This window comes from Paralichthys olivaceus, chromosome 15 (genome assembly GCF_024713975.1).
Source record: "Paralichthys olivaceus isolate ysfri-2021 chromosome 15, ASM2471397v2, whole genome shotgun sequence".
Lineage (NCBI taxonomy): Eukaryota > Metazoa > Chordata > Actinopteri > Pleuronectiformes > Paralichthyidae > Paralichthys > Paralichthys olivaceus.
The window spans coordinates 16,086,066-16,105,238 of NC_091107.1; the positions used below are offsets into that span (position 1 = coordinate 16,086,066).

The 19,173-nt window shown below is 40.6% G+C and overlaps 1 protein-coding gene across 3 annotated transcripts in view; it reads left to right on the forward strand.

Annotated features, from left to right (window-relative positions):
• Positions 1 to 19,173, forward strand: part of LOC109628804 (roundabout homolog 1-like) — a 91,029-nt gene that overhangs the window by 56,829 nt on the left and 15,027 nt on the right. For 2 of the 3 annotated variants that reach the window (XM_069510009.1, XM_069510010.1), the window contains 6 exons: positions 10,055 to 10,212; positions 13,848 to 13,968; positions 15,196 to 15,334; positions 15,439 to 15,566; positions 18,371 to 18,495; positions 18,585 to 18,756. In XM_069510009.1, coding sequence (XP_069366110.1) covers positions 10,055 to 10,212; positions 13,848 to 13,968; positions 15,196 to 15,334; positions 15,439 to 15,566; positions 18,371 to 18,495; positions 18,585 to 18,756 — 843 coding nt within the window. Of the gene's footprint in view, positions 1 to 10,054; positions 10,213 to 13,847; positions 13,969 to 15,195; positions 15,335 to 15,438; positions 15,567 to 18,058; positions 18,168 to 18,370; positions 18,496 to 18,584; positions 18,757 to 19,173 lie in introns of those variants that run through there. The other variant, XM_069510011.1, reaches the window with a different exon arrangement.

Below are 19,173 nucleotides of genomic sequence, written 5' to 3' on the forward strand. Positions count from 1 at the left end.
TCTATCACCATTTCTCTACTACTTAAGGGAGCTTGCTAAATAGCATGACAGCTGGCCCGTCACCTTACAGTCACTGCAGCGTCCAGTCTGCCCATATTCCTCTTGTAAACACAACAATGGCTGAAGCTCTGACTATCACCAATCCCATGAGAAACATGTCCACTCTGCTGCAGAGAAAGCTGATTTGCATAAAGGACCTTTAAATTAAAAGAGTTACAGCTTACAGTTAACACTGTTGTGAACTCATAAAACCCCTTCAGGTAAACAAAGGGTTAAATAGTCTCTGAAGTGCAGAGTACTCACAACATAACTGGTGGCAAGAGAAGACACCACCCACACATATAAACATTCTATTTGGACTTCAAAAAGATTCAGTCACACAAGGTTTGCATCATCATAGCATTGCAAGTGACCAGTCCTCACAAACATAAGACTGTGTAGAAAACACAAAAGAACAGCAGCTTGTTCCCCTCTGTAAACTTTATTTTGCCAACACATTTCAGAAAAGCTTCTTTCCATATTGTGCCCTGAGGGAGGAGACACTTCCTCGAATGCATTTACAAATGGACCAAGCTTCTAGTCCGTTTTATTCGCTATTCATTTCTGTTTGCTTAACAGAAGCTTTACTACAAATATTAGAGCTTTAGTGAAACGTATTAGTAGAACGGTCTTCTCAGTTGTTATTTGGGCCAAATAATATAACACAAATAATATCTAGAACTTTTTTTGTTTTGGTATTGCAAGATCCTCAAATTAAATGTATCAAGTAGCCTGCCATTGTTGCATGTATGTGAGGTTAACAAGTAAAGTTGAGTTACGGTAACCAGTTTATAACCTTGTAATAGCAACAACTGGGTCCTTTAAATACAGGATTTGCAGAAAACCCAACACACTTTACTTACCAGTGAGGTTGTGCCTGCACTTAAGGGTCAGAAAATAACGATTATGGTTATGGTAGCGTGTAATATATACTGTATATTATTGTTTATGCACATAAACTTATAGGTCTGATTCAAATTAAACTAAATATGAATATTAAATAAAATATTAGAGTGATAATATTCATATTAAATAAAATATTAAAGTGATACCATTCCTATTCAAATGTGGATATTGTCACTATAAAACTTTAATAAATAAATACAGTTTTACAGTGATAATAGTTACTGTCTTAATGAGCTAAATCTGTTTGGTAATAGAATGTGAATCACCTGACAAAGGCCCCGTCGGGGTTGATGGAGCACTATGCTGTGTCCCATAGCCAATTATGTTTGGTTTTTAAGGTTTTTGAGTTTATGATTTGTATTTTCCATTTTCTAGAAATTCAAATCAGCATCAAGAAATGGATCTTATTTTCTTTGTACTTTGTCCTGAACATTTAACTATGTGCAAGTCTCTTTTCAAGTCATAATAGCCATCTAATCAGACCTCCATAGATAAGCTGATCAGTGTTGTGACTATGCTGTACAGAAGTTGCCAGGCAACAACACGGTTAATTGAACATCATACACCACACTTCCAACAGCATCACACCAATGTGGGCTTTCGCTATTTGTCTGGCTTAGAAATAACAGTTTGTGAGTGATGTCTTGCTTTATTTGGTCTTAATGACAAAGCTTCAAGGGCAGAGCGGTCTTGCCTTATGTTGCCTGCCCCAGAGAACATAAGCAAATGTGGGAATGTTTTCAATAGAAACACTATGTATCCAATAAAAAATTGTGTGTGTCTGTGTGTGTGTGTATGTGTATGTGTGTATGCTTATAACAACTTGGACAGCCTATATTTCCTCTACCTCTCACAAATGTCTTGAATTGATAAAGTCCTCTGCAGTTCATAAAAACGTCTACAGCTCTGGTTCTTAAATCATAAAACAAAGGTTGCAAGTAAAGTTTATACAGTGTTTCTCATTTGATTCCATTTTACATTTGACAGAGGTTTTGTTTTACACTGCTCTCGCATGTTGCAGGATAGAGAAGGTATTACACATGCTTGATCTCTGAACCTGCACCACCAGCGTTAAATCAAGTTAGTGCCTCGGTCCTCAGAGCTGATCCAGTGCCCTTTTATTTTTTATTATATAAATTTATGTTGTTGCTGCTTAGACTGTGGAGCAAATAAATTCCGCTGTTAAAAATACAATTGTCTGCTTTGTTTTGACTTATCATCATCAAGATAATTGGAGAACAATCAACACCTTAGCAACCAACAACAGGAACCAAAGTCAACCGTTTGCACTTTAGTGAGACTGACAATTTTTCTAACCCTATCAGAGCTGTTCAGCCTCTATTTCACCCAGCTCCTCTGCCGCGTCGCTAATTCTCCTAATCTGCTTCATGTCCGTCTGTCTTTTCCTATCTGCCCTCTCCTTATTCTCAGCTATGCTTTTCCTCTTTCTCATCCTCCTGTCTTCCGTCTAACGGAGGGATAGGATGAGTGGAGGAGATTAAAACGGAGGTTACACAATCCTTTTAGCTGGTTTTAATGTTTGCCCCTCACGAGTGATATGTTCAGCACGTACATCAACAGGATTAGAGTGTCAGAACATCCAAGAGCTGATGAACCGGTGCCTCCATACTTGCACGCACACATTCACACACCATCATGGTAGAAATAAAGCCCCTGTCAGAACGCAGCACCTTTATAAAAGGTTGTGTATGTTTACTGCACATCATTTCTGATGTCTATGTGTTTCTCATAGAACAAAAAAGATTGAAAGAAACATGACAGTAGGTTTGAAACCAAGCCTTAAAGGGGCCCCCACTGCTACAGCACTGTCAAAACTGTTGTCAATGTGTGACTATTCACAAACCTGTAAAGCCATCATTCTATAACAATGCTAGTTCTGCTGTCGGACAGACTAACATTGTTGATTTGTTGCTGTTGTTAGCTTATAGCCCTGTACGGAAAAAAAGGTAAACTATGGGAGATAGCTCTGGCCTTTGGGTGGACGCAGATCGATGACTTTGTTTCCACCCACTATTAATCAAAATGTGATTGGTTTATTCGCCTGCCACTTTCTATACAAACACACTTCTTTAGGCAATCCTGCTGTAACCAACAAGTAAGCCAAGTGACCTTCAATGCACCTAGCTCTGCTTCCATTGTATTAGGATAGTATTAAATGTCAGTTTATTGAAGAGACTAAATATAACATTACATTACATTTCATTTAGCTGAAGCTTTTATCCAAAGCGACTTACAATACGTGCATCAACCATGTAACCATATAACATTTAATGAAAGCGTAAAGGGCTCCCCACTAGGATAAACTAACATTTTGTGTCACAGAGCTGTTTTCACCGCTGTCTGTGAGATATGGCGTTTTATGACATTTTCACTGACTTCCCAGGGAATGATTTATGGGTCTTTGAGAAAAAAAACAGGCATTATACGATGATAAGATTTAAATGGAGTGTGGTCAATTTGGTGCAAGTTGATTGAATTTAAGGAGACTGTTGGGCCTTGGTATGTGCTCTACTGAGTGCCATTTTAGTTAAAATATGAGATCAGGAAGAAGAGAGGGGATGATTTGCCTGCACACTCACATTTTTCTTTTATGAATGGGTCTTTACACTGTACAAATATAGCCCCTGGTATGTCATTTATATGTGATACATGCTGATTATCACACACTACAGTATTTACTCTGTAAGCATGTGTGGTTGAGTTACCTCTGGTAGGCTTAGAATAAAAGATATGATATTAATAAACTAAATCCGATACAAGTCCAGCAGGTCAACATAGGGCTAACATTGTTAGCATGTCTTCCATGATGTGTATGACGCTGGAGCCATGACCAGACAGAGAAAGCTGCAGGGGAAGGTCTTGTTGATTCTGAGAAAAGAGAGCAAACATGTTTAAAAGTAAAATTAAGCCTCACAAATAATGTAACCGAGAGCTTCACCCCATTAAGTGAGCTCCCATGCTGAGTTAACTGGCTCGACAAACATATGAGATCTGTATGGTCCTGCATGCAAAAAAAATCTGTTTACCCTGAGACTTTTTGAGTAAGGATTTCTTTGCAGAAAATGAAAGTCAAATAGGGGAACTTGGGGAAGACAAACAGGGTATTTTTGTTTCCTGTATAAGCACCGTGCGTGTGTGTTGTCTTGTTGGTGCTAGTGCATTTTCTGCAAATCTCATGTGGCATAGTTATGATACCATAATGCATGTATCCTAATTTGTATGTGTGGGACCTGCATTTTTTATTGGATTTGCTTGGTTGCAGTTCATATTATGTTATTGGTTTTGGTATGTGCTTGTAAAGAGGCACAGAACCCAGTGGACCTCGTGTTTAGGGGTATTTTTGTGTGTGTCTGTGTGTCTTTCTTCGATCTATCTGACCAACTACTACACACGAGCTGCACATATTGGTTTTTCTGTGGAGCAGCTGTTAATCCTGCAGCTTTCTGTCTCTCCAGACTACAGCTCTGTAAGAGAAGAGCACAAGGAGGAGAAGAGGAGGGGGAGGAGTGAGGGAGAGGGAGGGAGATGGGTAGATGCAGAGAGGTAGGGGGTAACGGAAAGGTCAGGAAAATAGATTGTGAGAAAGTCAAGGATTTCATATCTGCTGGGGATGTATGATATAGCTGCATTTTCACGGTCAGCTTTGGGCATTTATTACATTCATGTATTTTCAGGTGAGTGCTCTGGGATATTTCAGTCAAAAAAGGTCTGGCTTGTATTTGAGCTGAAATTCATGTTTTTAAGCACTGGGAAACATCAAGAATTCTGCACAGCGTAATAGATGCCAGTACTTACTTTTACGACTTACCCTTGGAATAATTTGTTTTAGTGCGGTCTTGGTCCAAAGTATGTCGGCACAGAGAAGGAGCCATAATTCCTGCTTCTGCCTCTCGATTTCATTTTAGTGTTTACATATCACCGACACAGTCTAGTGAAATACCTACAGTATGATTATGAGCACGACGCTCTTCCATTTTTAGCATTTCCTTTTTATTTTACTTTTTTTGTCAGCATTTCATAAAATATCAATAGAACTTTTGAACCATCTAGAGGAGGCCAGTGAGTAGCAAGATGACTCTTGAATGAGTGACTGATTGAATCATTCAAATATTATAATTAATGAATGAGGTTTTGAGACTAATATGGTTTATATGCTTTCTACTAACAAAAGAGGAAAATGTATTGTCTGGTCACAACGTGCTGAAACAAAAACAGATGCCAAACATTGGCACTGTAAACATTTTTTTTAATTTTGTTTATAAAGGCAAAGCAACTTACAAAGTCCCTTATCATTTCAAGCCTCCTTGATAAAATGTGATTGGCACTTTTTTTATCTCTGAAGTATTGACAGCTACATGAGGTTGCTGGGCAACCAGAGGAGATTCCACAAAGTCAAGAATAGTCCAGAACGTAATCCATCCTTAAAACCACAACCTTGCACAGATTAAACTAGAATGGTACTCAGCGGAGCACATACCTCCGCCAAGGCCCCACAGTTCCTTAAATTCAGATTGATTTGTTTCATCAAGACACATAAATAATCCTTGGGAAAACTGTGTTTAAGTAAATGAAAAAGAAATTCCTTGAGTCTTGATCTGGATCCTTTCCTCAAGTTTAGTGGGAATATGTTCAGTTATTTTTTGTATAATATTGCTTAGAAACCAACAGATATACGGACCTACCATCCAACAAACATACAGCGGTGATTATATAACCTTCTGCAGGTAAAAACTAAATATTGTGTGTTATTCATTTACTTTAGAGGTTAAATAAATGGATTTTCATTATTTGTGGACACTCTACTTTTCCAATCTTAATGCTTCTGTGAGCTGAGCTAAGCTAACTAGCTGCCGTCTGGAGCTTCATATGTGCAGACATGAAAAAAGAATTAAAACTAGTGGCAAGCATATATCCCAATATGCTAAACTATTCATTTCCAGTTAATATCAAGATAAACCAAAATAATAAAAATTCTGATAAATTATAATACTATCTGAGTCCAATGAAACAAGAGGTTGTGTCCCTCTATTTAATTTCCTAAAAAAATTAATTGGTATTTGTCACACATTTGACAGCTAATTATATTCTTCAAACTCAAACACTGCTGACTATGTGATCCCATTAATGGTATATCATTTATAGACTCAACAGTTATTTATATGTCGTGAAGGTTCTGATAAATTCTGAAATATTTAAAAATATAAAACAAATCAAACAATAATGTGGAATTTCCAATGACTACTCTATTCTTACAATCTATCAATGGACTCTAAACAGGTGTTTGGAATTATAACCCCAATATGATGTGAGTTGGAAGCAGAAGCAATTACAGTACAGTCTGCTTTTGGCAAATTGCTTTTGGCAAATCTTAGCTAACTGATATTTAACAACTATTAAATCAGTGGCTTACAGTATTATGCTGACTTTGAGTCTTGCAAATGATTCTGCACCAAAATAGCTCTACAATTGCAGCGGCACTACGTAAAAGAACCTTGGAAACAAATTAAAGCAACAAGGGAGGGTAGGTTTAGATTGTGGTGACAATAGCTGCCTCCGCTTAGGATGATGTGGTGTGATAAGGCTACCGTGCCTGCTCCACTCCACTCCAACTATCTGTTGGGTTACATAGTCTTCCTTTTTCGTCCGGTTGGACTCTGCATAGAGGATTAGTGGAGCTCGACTACAGTAGGCCTTTCAAGCTCTGCGCTCAGGCTCCACAAGACTAACAACAAGTCAGACACTGTCAGATCCAGGTTAGGGAGGCCAAGGGCTGATGCTTTGAAGTGGGCTTTGAGATTCTCATCTGGAGGGATCAGTTGGAGGGAGGGGATGGGGGGGGTAAGACAGCGAAAGGTGCAAAGCTCCAGCTAAACAGGCAAGCTGGGCTGGCTTCAGGAGCCACAGAGGTGGTTTTTAGCTGTTATGAATGGCTTCGACTCAGTGGAATCCTGGGAAATTCACACATACAAACTCCCGAAATAAACAAGAACATGATGGCGTGCAAAGCATTAAAATACAGATGCAAGACTGTAGGAAAAAAGGGAGGAGAGGAATTCTGAAAGAATTAGCTTAAGATTTTGAAGTCGACATGGAGATGCAGGAGAAATATTAATGACCTTGCAATCAAAGCATTCTGAGGAAAAAAAGAAAAAAAATTCAGAATGTGACTTGGAGTGATTGTCCTCGGCATCATTCTTCAAACCTAAAATCAGGGAAGTCATATCAGGATGTCCACATGTTCCTAATCACCATAAAAATGTATGCGTCCTTTTTTTTTCATTCCCCCTCGCTATGGAGCCTGGTTTTTACAAAGGCCATTAACGTAAGGGATTTAGGGCCAGACACAGATGTTAGCTTCATCAATCCTAGGAAGTAGATTGTCAGGATGTGTTTACAGATAAGCAGAAATTATATGAATTGCGCAGGAGATGACCGCTAATGCAAGAAAGCAGAAGGAACTGGAAAGGATGAAACTATCGTCGCATAGTTTAGGTTTTTCAGAAGCACTCTATTTTCTTTTGTGTTTGCTTCTATGGTTTTTACTCGGGCATGCATAATTTCCGATTATAACGTAACAAGCAGATACATTTTACCATCTGAGAATATAAACAGTCAGTTTTATAAACACATGTTCTGGATTATTTGTGTGCTTACCCAGCACATTCGTATAACATGCGAAAAAACCAGCCCGACTTGGCCTCGTTCAAACACATAAACATGCACGCTTATGAGAAAATTCTTCGCTAACCTTGTAATGCTTCCTCTGGTTTTTAACCCTTATGTGTTTTTTCGCTTTAATTCTTATACTAAGTACGGCTATTACCAAAGATAAATCTTTAACAAAGAGAGGCAAGAGGAAATAGTCCAGGCCTTCAAATAGAGACATTTGGACCTCACAAGATAGTAATAACAGATGTGTAATCTGAATGCTCTTGGTATTGTAAGATAGTATCAGCTAATCAATCAACACACACACACACACACACACACACACACACACACACACACACAGTACAGGCAGTCGAGATGGTCTCACTTTCTTCCTGTCTGATGTAACCCCAACCATGTTTTTGTGTCCCTCGAGGAATGCCTTTTATCATGTGACATGGTGGTGTTGGCGGCGGCGGGGAGGTGGTGGTGGGGTTTGGGGGGGGGCGTCAGACAGCTGTTTCCCATCAGCACTCACTCAACTGCAGTCAGCCAGTCGCAACCCTGCTCAGGAGGATCAGAGGGGCAGAGCAAGCGATGCGGAGCTCAAAGAGTTGCGGGGGCCAAAATACCTCCAATTAGAAGGTCATCCCAATTTGTTTCCCCCACATGCACTGCGTTCATCAGGCATCTCGGGCTCCGCATTCTCTGCGTGCATCCTCAGGCTCGGCGTTATGTACAAATCCGCGTCCAGAGGTGAATGGGTTGCTGGCATCTGGGAGCGATTATGGCTTTTCCTCATTGTTTCCTGTCTTTTCACCCCAACACAGCTCAGCTCGACTGAGTTCTGCCGTTTCGCCATAGCTCTGTGTTGCCTCAGCTCCCTCAGCTTGTAAGCCCCCATTGTAATGTAAGACTGGGAACACTTAACAACAGTCACTCATGCACAGGGCGTCCACATTAGCACATGTTCACCTCATCAGCAGAAGGATTCTGCTCAATTATATGTAAGAAAGGGTTGTTTTCATTTATGATGTATGCCTTCCTGTCTTACTTTACAATGTCATCTATGTCCGTCCTTCTTTTGAATTTTAATTAATTCAATTATTGATTTAATTAGAAATCTTTTTGACACACTGAATATTTAAGAATCCCTTGTTATTCTAAGCCTGCTCCTCCTCATGCCATTTAGAAGTTGAGACTGTACAGTAAAGATCTTTATTTGCAGTCTATATTGTAGAGGCTGGACTACCAGTGACTACTGGAAATCACAGTTCAGCTTCTGGCTGCAAACTCTTTTTTTTTTCTGTGCGCAGGCTACTCATAGAAAGATGACAAATTGCTGCGGTAGCTTGATGCTACCTGCTTGGGGAGCCATCTGGACCTCACCTTTCTGCAGTGCTCTGTCGCAGTGTATCTTTTGGCCTTGCTGTCAACCAGTAGGACAAGCAGCCTCCTCTGCAGCCATTCTCTATAGAACTTGTCTTAGTAAGGAAGTAAGATGCTGTGAGATTTTGTCAGTCACAGTATTATAGTTGTATGATTAAATTAAGGTAGTAAGTATGAAGGTAGACTGATAGATGCAGATATATTGAATATTAATAATTCATCAAAATTAGGGTAGTTTTTGTGCAATGCTCTTAAAGGAGTGTTGGACAAAGTTAGAAAACAACCCTTCAAGATGATTGGCTTTCCTTTTGATGTCCTTTTGTTTTATATACAGTCCATGAGGCAAAATCCTACGGTTGTATATCAAGCATCAAGTCCACAATATCCTGGTGGTTTAAGTCTTAATAACATTGTTTCTTGATGAATAATCTCTATAAACAGAGTTTGAATGTGACTATGCAGAAAACATCCACAAAAGGTATTACTGTTTATGTTTTTTGTGGCGAAGCATTGTGTGACTTTTGTGGTAAAGAAACTAGTCTGACTGTAAACAGTGTAGGCCGAATGGAGGACAGTCTTGGCCTGTATATCCGCTGTCTATACCTGAAGCCCCAAAGTATCGGTTGTTGCCCCCAGAGGCTAATTCATCGTCAAGCAATAGCCAATGGGCTACGAGATTGCTTGATGACTACTAATAAAAGTGAGTGTTGCCTTGTTGTTCTTTCAAAAGTGGTGAGAAGTGACAACATTGCCATGATAGTAATTACAAAATGATAGACAACAGAAAAAAGATAATATGATAAATGAAAAGAAATCCCTAAAAAAACTGCATGAATGTCACAACTTGTCAGCTCAGAGTTTTAAAAACCACGTGTGAAAGCTGTGAATACCACATCAGTCAGTCACAGGAATGGGCTCTTCTGTTCTTGTTGACACAATAAATACACCCTTAAAGGCACCAATGTGAGCAAATATTATGCTTTTCCATTGTCAAATCATGGTTAAACATCATTAAACTCCCCTCTGCTCTGCTCTTCTGTGTGTTTTCCAGTTTTACGTGACGACTTCAGACAGAACCCTGTGGATGTTATGGTTGCGGTGGGGGAGCCCGCAGTGCTGGAGTGCCAACCGCCCCGTGGGCACCCTGAACCCACCATCTCCTGGAGAAAAGATGGAGCCAATTTAGACGACAGAGACGAACGCATCACAGTAAGAGAATTTAGTTTTAAGTTATTATAAGGCTGCAACCAATTAAAATTCTATTTTCATAATAATTTCATGTATTTTAATTGCTTTTTCTAGTTAATTGTTCAGTTAAAATGTAAGAAATTATGAACATAGGTGCATAATGTTCCGAGAGCTCAAGGTGACATATTCTTGCTGAATAATTGTCTATTCATTCATTCATTGATAATAAATCAGATTTTTCTTATTCTGACCTTTTTCCTACCTATTTCAGCCAAAACATATGTATTACCATCATGTTGGACAAAACACTGACTAGCTTCTTAGATTAATACATCCACATATAAATCATGCAAGGTGTTCAGATAAACAGAAGTTGCCTGGTTTACATCGTTGGTATTTAGTTGCCCTTTTAGGAACTCTGAAGAACCAATTACCTCTCCCTTCAGTCATTTTAAAGTGTAGAAGAGGAAGTATATTAAGTCGGGATCAATTTACGGCCACAAGAACACTAAATATAAACATCATCTTTATGTGTGTCCACACTGGAGTGGACAAGGCTTTAAAATAAATTATGCATATGATGCTGTTTTAAATAAGTTGTGGTGAAAATCATGTCAACTGAACAAGCTATAACATGATTTTATGTGTGATGGCTGTGGTAAGTACGAACAGGCTTCTCATTCCTTTAACTCAAACATATAACCAGGTTGGAGCTACTTTTTTTTCTATGTGTGTGTGTGTATTTATGTGAATGTCTTTGCGTGCTCCTGCGGGGACACACGGAGAAGATTCAAAGCTCACTTTAGTGCGGAGTGACAGGTAAAGTCTCCCTGGGGGACTGTGATGGACAGAGCAGCGATGTGTGATTCAAGGAGAGGCATGGATCAGAGCCGTGGGGAGGCTCCTCTGTGGGAAACACAAAGGCTGCTCTCTGCTTTGTACTTTCTGCGTGCCTGTCTTTGTCCTCCCTAATCATCTTTTCTATATGGAAATATGTCTTTGCCGTGAGAGTTCACTCAAAGACGTCACTAATACTGTGCAAAGACCTAATGAGTCCACAGCAAGTGATTCTTGAGTATCTCCTTCGTGGTCTGGACCATCGTTTATTAATACCGATATGTACATAAAGTTTTGAGTTAATACCTCAGGACAATTTTTAGAAGGTTCTCAAATGCATAAGTGGGATTTACAGATTTGAATTAAAATGTTTAGCACTTTTACGAAGCAAAATATATTTAAATCACACTCAGCAGCTTGTGTGTGCCCTCAGGGCACATACAGTATAAGGCAGTAGCAAGAAGAGAAAGAAAAGACTGAAACAGAGCAGAGATGGAAGTTGAGGTTTCAGTGTCCGAGATGGAGGAGAGACAAACCACACTTGGATTTCTTAGCAATGGAATTGATGCTAAAAATGACGATGGGTCAGTAAATGGAAATAAAAAAAAAGCTCTTAGTCTGCTCTTTAATCAGCTGCTAAAAGTTGCTGGTGCAGCAGTATTTACAGAAAACAGCAAAAACATTGCAGAAGAGTAAGTATAACATGAGTCAACGAGCTAGATGGTCTTTGCAGTCCTTGAGGAATACTGCTGACATGATTACACGGCCACAAATATTTGATATTGGTTCATTGGGGGATGAATATTACAAATACTCAGCAGGCTGAGTGTCCTTGGATGCTCAGTGAATCTGAGACCCATTTCTTTTGGTGGATAACCTCATTCACCTGAATATAATATACTATTCTTTTGGTAGAAATATTAGAAGTCACTTTATGATATTAAAAACAATATGGCAAAGATTATGAACCAATACCACATCTATCCACCGACAATCAAGTAGAAAAAGTAAAGAGCATGTCTGTGTTACGTTGTTAGTGCTATTGTCTATTCTTGTGTGTGTAAATAAGCTGATAAATTGATGGAGGTGGGCTACACGGTGGGGCAGTGGTTTGCACAGTTGCCTTACAGCATGAAGGTTATTGGTGTGAATCCCATTTCAGGAGTTTGCATGTTCTCTATGTCTTTGTAGGTTTTCTCAGGTTATTCTGGCATCAATTCAACGTTAACAAAATTGACTGTGTGCGGATGTTTCTTCTTCTTCCTTTAAATAGCTGTAAGATACGTTTACTGTCTCTACCAGTACTGTATCAAAAAATGCAATGGTATGGGCTGGGTTTCCAACATAAATGTCAGGCCTCATCCATGGCTCATCAGCGACACCCCTGTTACTGTCCCGAAAAAAACATTTTTGCATTGGCTCTAACGTGAATCCAAACCTAATCCACTGGTTCCACTGAAGACTTGCTGAATCAGCAATACCAGTTCACCAAACCTCACATAGAAACACACGCACTTTCCTTGTGATTACTAGCGGGTGGCACTGTGAATGAGAAGTGCATGCTGCACAACCACAAGCTGCACCACAGTTGGTTAAATCTTCCTCCTAAAAAACCGCATCATTTGCAACAGCTCTGGAACATCAGCCGTAGTTAGGCCACTGCTAGTTGTTATTTATCTGGGGGACGGTGTGTGAGCTGCTTGTGGTAGAAGGTTAGCCTGGAGCAGGATGACTAATAAATGAAAGGTTGTTGGGTTTCATCCTTGCAGCAGCAATTTAATGATGTATTCCATCTGCGAGCTGGCGAGTGGAGAGTGCCCACTGAGCAAGGTGCAGTCTAGCACGACACAGAATCCCCCGCATGCTTTATGGACACGGCGCTGCAGGCAGCCTGACCCCTGACCTATTTTAAAGAAATAACAGAGCCGGGCCACTGCTAGCTGACTAGAGACACACACCGCTACCTTAAATCATAATAAGGAGGCTGAAAGTTTAATTGAAGTTGATGCCCTGGAGAAGGTTTTATAGATGTTTGGGTGCGAGGAATGTCCTCGTGTTTGTTTTGAGGTCTTCAGATCGCTACATTTTGCTGCTTTATTTTCATGCCCGCTCGCTGCTGCCAGGGCATCACCTCTTACACTGGGTGTCTGCGCACTATCAATACAGTAGCTCACATCCAAAAGCACCATGAAGACAACTACAATAGTGTGTGGGGGCGTGTGCTGGATAGAATATGAAAAGACTGAAAGCAGCATGGAGAGCTTGCAGTATATCTTTTACCTCTTTGTTGTGTGTGTTCTTCTATGTGTGTGTGTGTGTGTGTGTGTGTGTGTGTGTACGAGGAGCTAAAAAGTTTGAGAAAGGCAAAGTACGATGACTGAACATCTGAGGAGCGGATCTACAAAGACGTGCTGTCTTTGTTCCCAGGGTTCTGTGCTAATGTAGCACTAGATATGAATTATGTAATTTTATAATGGATGACCTTCTATGCAGCTTGAAAGGCAACGCAAATTCTATTCTTCAGATAAAGAGAGGCATGCACAAGCACGCGGATATAGACTACACCACTTGTCATCGAGGGCATAAATATTTTTTTAATTTTTTTATATTTTTAGATGGAAGATGTGATTATACATGGGTGGCATCCTGCATTAAGTTGAAGCGAATTTTACCCCAAAATTTACAGATTGAATGCATATTATTTACCCTCATCACAAATGTGCCACACTCGCTCAGTAACTGGCAGACACCACACATGTGGGTGAAAATGTCTTGTGCAAGCACAGCTGTGCAAATATGTTTTTCGTGCTTTCTTTCAGATCCGCAGTGGCAAGCTGATGATCACCAACACCAGGAAGAGTGATGCAGGGAAATACATCTGCGTAGGAACCAACATGGTGGGGGAGAGGGAGAGCGAGATCGCCGAGCTCACTGTGCTGGGTACAAATGTGCAGCTTTGTTGATTTGCATTACACAGTACTTCACTTAGTCTGAGTGGCCCCTCTCAGTTCTCACTGGTTTAATTCGCCAGGCGCTGTGTGAGGTCTTAGTTAATGGGTTATTACACCCCAGTGACAAACGTTGATTATGCTGGACTAGCGTCCCATGTGCCAGATATGGAGAGGTTACCAAACCACCACACGCTGAACTTGTAACGCTGATGGATTCGGTGCCACAGCCTCTCGAACATTACAATATGCGCTCCCCCTGACAACTCCCACCCACAAACGCTCGCTTCCAGCCTCCATTCTCCACCCCTCTCTCTTTTATGTTCTGAACATTTCCCATCAGAATAGAGCTCTTATCTGTATCACACAGTTCGATGACCTTGGTTGAGGTTGGGAGTGTACGGTCTAGTGCCTCATAGAGCTGTTCAAGGCTGTGAGAATAATCCTGCTGAATGCAGAAACAGGTCAAAATACATTGTTCTACAGGTTGTGCATAATAAATGACTTTGGAGATTGTCAGAGGATTATCACTAGAATATCACAGTTTCTCAGAGTCTGTAAAAATTCCCTCCACCAAGAGTTTTCAGCCCTGCCCATTTGTTGGTTTGTGTATTTGTTTGATTTTTAACATGATCAGGCAACAATAATTTCTGCTAAAACGTGGGGAATAGGTCAGTTGAGAACCCATTATATTTTGCAGTGGGTCTGGATCAGGCAGCTGATGTAGGATTACTTTTTTTCACTTTCTGTAATATTACAATACAGCGTTTTTCCTAGGGAAAGACTCATGGATGAAAAAAGTCAGGCGTATTTAGAGAACTGATGTCTATGTGAAATTTGCAGCAGCTTGATTGAATTCAAAGATTTTGATTCTGCTCTTCTGAGTGCCATTCTAGTTGAAATGTTTAGTTAATTTTGCACATTTTGCCAGATTTTCCCTATTTATCAATATTTGATTCTGCTTTTAAAATAAAAAAAAGGATGTGGAAAAAGTGAGATATTACTTGGAGCTAAATATTACATAAAATTTTTCAATATTTACTGGTCAACCAAGTACCTTGATTCAAAATCATGTTGATTTGAAACTATACAAATAAAAAGAGACTTCATCCATTATTACACTTGGAACAGCAGCAATTACATGAGATATAGAAATTACATATATTTGTCAAGTAAAGGATGTAAATTATATGAGCTAAGCTATCGTGTTGCCCTCCAGAGCGCCCAACCTTTGTAAAGCGGCCCAGCAGCGTGGTGGTGTTGGCAGACGAGAGCGTAGAGTTCCACTGCGTGGTTCAAGGAGACCCCGTTCCCACTATCCGCTGGAGGAAAGATGATTCTGAGCTGCCTAAGGGCAGGTAATGCACAAATTCACTCTACATACAGTAATTTAACATGAAAACACGGTGTCACAGCGTCGTCTTTCATCTCTTGATGGTGTGTGTGTCCTTCTTCCCTGCAGATTTGAAATCCTAGAGGACCACACCTTGATCGTTCGCCAAGTGACATCCTCGGATGAGGGCTCGTATACGTGCGTGGTGGAGAACATGGTGGGGAAGTCTGAAGCATCCGCCACGCTCACTGTACACGGTCAGTACAACCTGACCGTCTCATGTAATGTCCTCTAACTTTGCTGCTGCCTTCATTTCCATACTTAACACTGTTCACGCGCTGCTTTCGGGGCCTCAAAATTTATTTTCAAGGACTTTGCAAAACGGCTGTCTTTGCAAATAAAAAAAATCTGAAATTTTCAATTCATGACCTAGTTCTCATTATTGTGCCTTGGGCTGCAGTTTCTCACAACACAGTCCTGACAGGCAGAATCATCCCTGGGGTATTTGAGTTTTCTTTTTCTTTGTACTTCCTGGCTGGAGGTCACATAATGTCTGCAGCAGTCACTAGTTTTATATGATAACAAGCATATAGGACTCTGCAGCAGTTTGTTTACAGTGTGTCTCATGGTTATGTGCCGTATAAACTGAGAAGAGAATGCAAAGTAAATGTTTATGTGGCCACAGAGGATGGTTACGTTGGGTTTAAACTGTCCTGCCACAATGACAGCCTTTAATTTTTTTAATCAGTCACAGGAAATGAGCGGTGAGACACCTCTCATGGTCGCACACAGACATATCTATGCACATAAACATGCACTGCAGTGACACAGTGGGTGTCTTGGACTGCAAGGACAGTAGGACTTAATTAAAGATAAGGCAGGGCTAGTCGCATGCTGGGAAAGGATATGGTTCCAATTACACTGTCTTCCTCTCCCACCCAAAACCTGAGAAGCAAGCATCATGGGGGAGTAAAGCCAATTTGGGCAGTGAATGAGACAAGGGCCTCAATAAATGGCAGATGAGTGGAAGTTGTACTGTGGGAGGAAACAAGAGAGCCATCTTAGTGAATGTGTGTTTCATTATTAAATGAAAAAAAAAAAAATCTCTGTCTGGCTTAATCGTAGCTGTAGCCTTAACCACAGGAGTATTTTTACTGACTTGAAACATTTGTTTGATATTAAACATTTGCCATTTGAAACAAATACAGCAGGCCAAGGAGCTTAAAAAGCTTATTTTAAGGTTTGCACAGTTTCCAAGTATGAAATTAAATGACTCTTCTTCCTTGTACTCATTAAAATTATCTATAAGCTTCCAGACACTAACTTGGGAGAAACCTTTTAGATAAATCCAATCAAACAGCTAAAACATGAAACATGTCTTCCCAGACAGGCTGCTTATAAAACCCAGCTTTTGTGCCCCTACGCAAAGTTGTGCACTTCACTTTTCTAAAAACACTCTTTGAAAACAAAAATGTTGTGCAATAACCACAGTCATCTCCTCGCAGTAGTTCCAAAACCAGTGGGTTAGCTAGCCGATCATTTCATTATAAATCTAGTTTACAGATGTCAAGAGTTGTCCCCGCCTGAGAATGTGTCTCTGAGCAGCTCCGTTTAGGAGAGCAGAGTCCTGCACAGTACCGCCAGCTCCCCCCTTCACCTCTCCTTTCAGACATTATCCTCAACCCGCACAGGTTTATGTCCTCATTAGGGGATTGTATCTTTGCCTAAATATGCCTCAAGGCCGACTGGCTATGTAACTCAAACCTGCAATTACATTTTCTTTTCACACCTCATTATCAACAAGCCTGCTGGGTCTAAGTGGGACTTAACAACGCTCCATATCTTTTGACTTCTTTGACATACATAAATGTATATAATACATGACCAAAAATATTTACTGTTATTGGGTGTTATCAACAGACATGTCCCATACATACAGGCTAGTAATATGGTAAAATGTTCCAGTGACATTCACCCACTCACACATTCATCCAGTTCTTCTCAGCAGCATTTTGTCTATCACACTATTCATATTGTCACCACAGCCATCAGGGGCAATTTTGAGGATGGAACCACCAACCCTCTGATTAGCAAACTCAAAGTAGGTTCAGTGGGCTGTTTTCATTTTCCCATTTATTTCAATGAGCACAGTAGGTGCAGAGCATCTGTTCTGTTATGCATGTTATCAGCATTCAGAGCTGGGCTGGGCCTATGGGAAGAAGTTGAAATCTCAAACTGGGATTTCAACTTAGAGCCTTCTTGCTGAGAGGCCACAGTTCTAATCACCATGCAGCACCTTTCAACCATACATTTATATTTAGTGGATAAATCTTAGTACGGCCTATTTTGTAAACCGCAAGAATAAATAAGCAGTGGGTTCCTGGTTTGTGTTAAGCTGCACGAGGCTGCATGAGCTGGATCAATAAAATAAATGTGTGTTAACATCCTACTGAATTAACTAGCAGAGGTTTAGTACGCCCCTACTTCATTAGTTCATATGTGAGACGGATGTGCCTTGATAACAACCATACAATGACCTGATAACAGTCAATTTGGATGAAAAAACACAGGTGCAGTTAGACTTCTCCTTGCATCCCTATGTTACCGACTGTTTCTTTCATGGCTTTTCCATTGTGCTGACTCATTCAAACATGTGCCAATACTGTTGAGTGTATCATTGCAGCTGCATGTCCCTCTGTTCATTCTGGTTATTCATTACACTGCTCTGTTTTGTGTTTTTCCCTTGTAGTCAACACTGGTAAGTTGTCATCCATCCATCATCCACCATCAGACAGCAACAGGAAATCCTGAGCCCCTGTCATTGTCCTATCAACACTGTAATTCCATCCACCAATACAGTATGTAATTCCTGTCATGTGTAGGTAAATGTATTTTAAAAATGTGGTATTTTTCCATTCAAACAAAGGTAAATAGTGAATGATGTTGCTACTTACACACTTAGCCTGCTTTATTCCTTGAGCTTTCTAAGCACACTGACGTTTTTAAAAATGGTGAATGTTTATCAAGCTGCCAGGTAATTATGGCGTCTCCTCCTCTGCAGTGCCCCCAGCATTTGCTATACGCCCCAGGAACCAGGTGGTGACGGTGGGCAGGACGGTCACCTTCCAGTGCGAGGCCACCGGCAACCCACAGCCAGCTATCTTCTGGCAGAGGGAAGGCAGCGAGGTGAGCGTGACCCTCAGTCTGTCATCACACTAAATCATCGCTTATGAACAGGTTTCCAACTCTATGATCTCTCTCTCTTTCTCTCTCAGAGTCTCCTGTTCTCTTACCAGCCCCCGCAGCCCTACAGCCGCCTGTCTGTCTCCCAGATGGGCAGTTTGACCATTACTGATGTTCAGCACTCGGATGGCGGCTTCTACAGCTGCCAGGCTCTCAACATCGCTGGCAGTGTTATTACCAAAGCACTGCTGGAGGTCACAGACTGTGAGTGAAGGGGAAGGAGGGATGGCAGGCAGAGGGGTGGGTGGAGGGGTGTGACTTTTTGTTCTGCACATTTCTTCCACTTTTTTTTTTGTCTTTTGAATAGGCGGACTACTTTTCTGCTGTAGTTCTGAGCAGGTTTATTAGGCTACAAATTGGCCCACGTTGCAGGCTGGTGAGAGGTGCGTCCCTCAGGTGTTGTAGTTGGCCTTGGTTACTCACTGTCAGGGGAGGGATTTCAGAACGTGTTGTTCTCCTGTCCCCATGGCAGTTGTAATGTTTAGCCTCACTTATCACAAAGATACAACTTCTTAGTGGTCATAGTTAAAGAGATACTGTACACTTAAAAGTGTATTTGATTAAATATATTAATGCTGGTTTCACACATATTACCACATTTTTAACAGAAATCTACATTAA